The sequence below is a fragment of the Triturus cristatus genome, chromosome 10 (assembly GCF_964204655.1).
Source record: "Triturus cristatus chromosome 10, aTriCri1.1, whole genome shotgun sequence".
Classification (NCBI taxonomy): domain Eukaryota; kingdom Metazoa; phylum Chordata; class Amphibia; order Caudata; family Salamandridae; genus Triturus; species Triturus cristatus.
Window position 1 is genome coordinate 1,185,648,826 of NC_140593.1, and position 4,322 is coordinate 1,185,653,147.

The window sequence follows — 4,322 nt, forward strand, 5'->3', positions numbered from 1 at the left end:
CAAACAATAAACTTTCATTCATTCCCTAGCTGCTACCCCTAGCTTTTGAGTTTGCTGTGGAGAACACAAGCACAATGCAAAGCTGCTTTTTATACATTCACAGAAAGCCTGCTACAAGGCTAATGTGTTTTGAAACCAAATGTTGAAACAGTTAATGAGTTTGACTTTATGCAGCGACCTTCCTTTCAGGAAGAGGGTGACGCCTCCTTTGAAGGGACTAAATCGATACATTTCACAAGAAATCAACTTTAAGTGAAAGACCCATGGGAAAAACAGCCACTTCCTGGAGCAATGTTGCAATCAAGACACAGAGCTCATGTTGAGAGTGAGGGCTCCCTCTAATCCCAAACTCTCACCTAGGGGCCAGGAGGTTATGCAGAATGAGTAGTGCCTGGTCCTTCCAACATGGAGCTGGTATCTCCACTTCACACGAGATAGGGAAGACCCAATGCCAGCTAACCATGGTACCCTCACCTGTTATCTAGAGCACTGTTACTTATACCAGCACAGAAGCAGGCTCATCCTGAGACCTTGCGCAGGTAATTCAGCATAATAAAGTTTTTAACACAGGTAATCAGATGAGAGTGGAAGAGAACTGCAGGTGACACTTCCTTATGTTTCTTTAGCTCTCAAGGTATGACAGGTTAGGCTTGGGAAGCTCATTCAGTCCAAGTTAAACTTAGTATTCTGCCACCTGTAGTCCTGCAGTGTAATGGAGGAAAGAAAACTACAAGTAACAATATATTGGTAAATCTTCATTGTACAACCTACTTATGTCCAGCACTGGGAACACAGAACATCTCTCTTATTTGTATCTTTGTAAAACAGCATTTCCAAAATGCATTTCCAGTTCGTCTTTGGAAGCATCAGGATTCCTTTTGTTAAGTTTCACATATGGAAGCATGGGTTGTTGATTCTCTTGATGTATCAATTCAGACAGCACTCACGCAAAGCAAGTTGCCTCGCTTACAGCATAGCCTCACGAGGACCATGCATTGCTGTTGAACTCTAACAATGCATCTCTACCCTCGCTTTCATCCTACTGCTGTGAAATGATGAATATTTCCACAAAGCAGCTTTCACAATGCTTGTATGTCGTAATTTGCACCATCCATGGCTGTTCCAGAAGTAAAAGCAACAGAGTGTTCTCACAATGCATCTATACTCTCACTTGGATTGCGCACTGCTGTCCCATGATTAATACTTCCATGAAGCTATCACAATTCATCTCTATCCTCACTATTTCCAGGGTGCTTTGTATCTCTGTCCTCTCTTGTGCCATGCTGTTCTGTCCCAGGACTAGGACCTCCTCAGAGCCCTCACAATGCATATTTATCCTTGATTGCACTACCCCTTTTAGAAGTCGCCAACCCTAGCATTTTGCTGAATTGACATCCATGTTAATGCCTTCAATCATTTTTATGGGAGTGTGCTGTAGTATCAGTGGTTGACCACTTGTGGTGCTTTTCTTACTCACCGCTAGGCTGGAGTACATTTGAGGCTATTTTAACACTTTTAGGTCTGTAATAACTTTAGAAGTGCAGCTTGTGATTGTCATAGTCTTTTGTGGATGGGTGTTTGTGTTAACATGTTTCTACCTTAACCCCTCCATAACTTTCCCTAATTTCCTTCCTTTTAGTAATAGATATTCCCCAGTTTGCCCACCACTCTCTCTGGTTCCTCCCACATTTATCACTAAAACATATTCCTACCTGTGCTGAGATCTCCCCCACCTTGGCAAAGTTACCTACACAGAAAATATAGGGTGGCGAAGGCGCAAGTTCCCGGCCAATAGATTAGCGAATTGAATTTTGTAGTATGGGAGTAGTATTACTGTTGTACTAGTTTATGTACTACACAATGTAGTTTTTAATTCGGGTACTTTTTATATCATGTTAATTGTTCTTTATCCAATTATTCCTAGATTCCTTTTTAGCTGCAGATCATTGGTGATGAAAAATGAATAGAGAGAACCAAACCAGTGTGATTACTTTTATCCTCCTGGGACTGTCGGATCATCCAGGCCATCAGACGGCGCTCTTCATGCTTTTTCTAATAATGTACTTGGTTGGACTACTAAGCAATAGCTCCATCATAACAGTCATTACTTCTGACCCCCAGCTTCATACACCCATGTATTTCTTCATTGGGAACCTATCACTGGTAGACATCACTATTATGACAGTCGTAGTGCCCCAGCTTCTCGTCAACAGTATCTCGCAGAGGAAGACCATCTACTTCTCACTTTGTATCACACAGTTATACTTCTTTGTTGCCACAGGTAGCACTAACCTCCTACTACTTGGGGCAATGGCCTATGACCGGTACGTGGCCATCTGCAACCCATTGCACTACTTAATGGTAATGGACAGGAGGGCCTGTAGCCAGTTAGTAACTGGGTCCTGGGTAGTTGGTCTCCTGAATTCTTTGTTGCACAGCATGATGATTGCAAGACTGTCCTTTTGTTCATCCAACTTGATTGAAAGCTTCTTCTGTGACATTCAACCGCTGCTGAAGCTCTCCTGCTCAGACACCTCTACCAATGAACTCTTGCTGCTTACAGAGTCTCTGTCTATAATTCTAGTATCAGTGATCTCTATTATGTTCTCTTATGCCTGCATCATCATTACCATTATGAGCATCAATTCAAGAGAGGGGAGACACAAAGCCTTCAGCACCTGCTCTTCCCATCTGATTGTTGTTAGTTTATACTATGGGACCATCCTATTCAGCTACATCCGCCCCACCTCTAGTTACTCACCCGAGAAGGGCAAAGTAGTGTCAGTGATGTACACCATTGTTACCCCCATGCTGAACCCTTTCATCTACAGCCTGAGAAATGACAAGATGAAACAGGCATTGAGAAACGCAATAGGAAGATGCCTCTATGCTCACCTGATATAAACATTATCCCTTTTCTTTTTTACTGAATCTATAAAATGAACCTATGGGTGATATTATTTTGCATGTATATCATATTGCATAATACTTGTATACTTGCTTTGTACTCTGGACAAGAACCATCACATGCACATGAAATAAATGGGGCACTTGGTGTTGAACCATTTTTAAACACTGGATTCTGCTTGCACTATGAAATCTTAGGGTCTTATTTAAAGTTTTGAGGACAGACTGCCAAGTGGCTGGGTAGATGGGGGCACTGCCCCGTCACACTATCCCTCAGCAAATGCTCATCCTGTGAAAGTGCTTCCACCAACATTGGCATGAGTACTTTCAGCAAACAGGGCAATATGGGCATTGTGATGAAATGTTAGCAAGCTGACTGTACAGTGCACAGGGTGTTTCCAATAGCGGAGCCACCGATTGGACTTCTGTCAAAAGCAAAGCAATCTAATCACTTCTAAATAAGGCAAGTTGGGCAGAGGCAATTAGCACCAATTTTTGGCAGCTGCCCCTTCACTACCTAGTTGTAAATGATGAACAAATCCTAGCCAAGGCTCTATTGACCTTTCAAAGCAGGATAATTCCCTCCTAATATTGAATGTCTGTCATCACCCCCATGTAGTGCATTCGTATCCAGCTATTCCCCCTTCTATGAATGAGGTGAAGGTGCTAAAATGTTAGTATATAGAGCTTCCATCAATTTTTAGTAGATGCCAATTACCACCAGCCTCTAAATTAGATTTTTCATCTAATTTGTTCCACAATTTGAGAAATATTTCCTTTGATGTTCCTTGTTTCCTATGTTGTTCTTTATTATTTCTTTTATTGGTGTTAGATCACATATCTGATCTCTAAAATAGCATCCTGGAGACCCTGTCCGCCTACACATTACATGGTATATGCCATAACCAACAAAAGAAGCACCTCACATTAGCTGAAGAAACAGTTTTCTGTGCTGCCAAGTCCATAAATATAAAATACAGATCTAAATGAAAAGAACATCATTTGTTTTACCTATAAATAAGGCTATCTTTTAATCTTACATTAAACCTCTTATAATTGGTTTCAGCCAAACACCTCCTATCCTTGAATAGCTTAGAATTTTGATTAATGTTAAAATAGTGTGCAGTTCATCCTCATTATAATTGGTGTTACACATACAAACACTAGAGTATAACGTTAACCCTTTTGCAGCGAGCTTGCAAAAGGAAAGGTACCCAGACAAAATTTGATATAGAGATCTTTCACTTCCAATACTATCTGGCCTAGGTTATTCTCTCTTGCCACAAACATTTTATGGCAGAGGTACCAGAAAAGAGTAAAACATTGCATTTGTCTCCCCCAAAATCATATTATTCCAAAATTCATTTTTCAATAAGATACTCCGTACACCAAATTCTGCACAAAGTAAATACATG

General features: G+C 40.9%; 1 protein-coding gene across 1 annotated transcript; it reads left to right on the forward strand.

Moving 5' to 3' along the window:
• The first annotated feature begins 1,959 nt into the window (after positions 1 to 1,959).
• Positions 1,960 to 2,904, forward strand: LOC146796985 (olfactory receptor 1L4-like). The gene has a single exon (XM_085631488.1). It carries the CDS (start codon positions 1,960 to 1,962, stop codon positions 2,902 to 2,904), a length of 945 nt encoding a protein of 314 aa, XP_085487614.1.
• Positions 2,905 to 4,322: the final 1,418 nt, after the last annotated feature.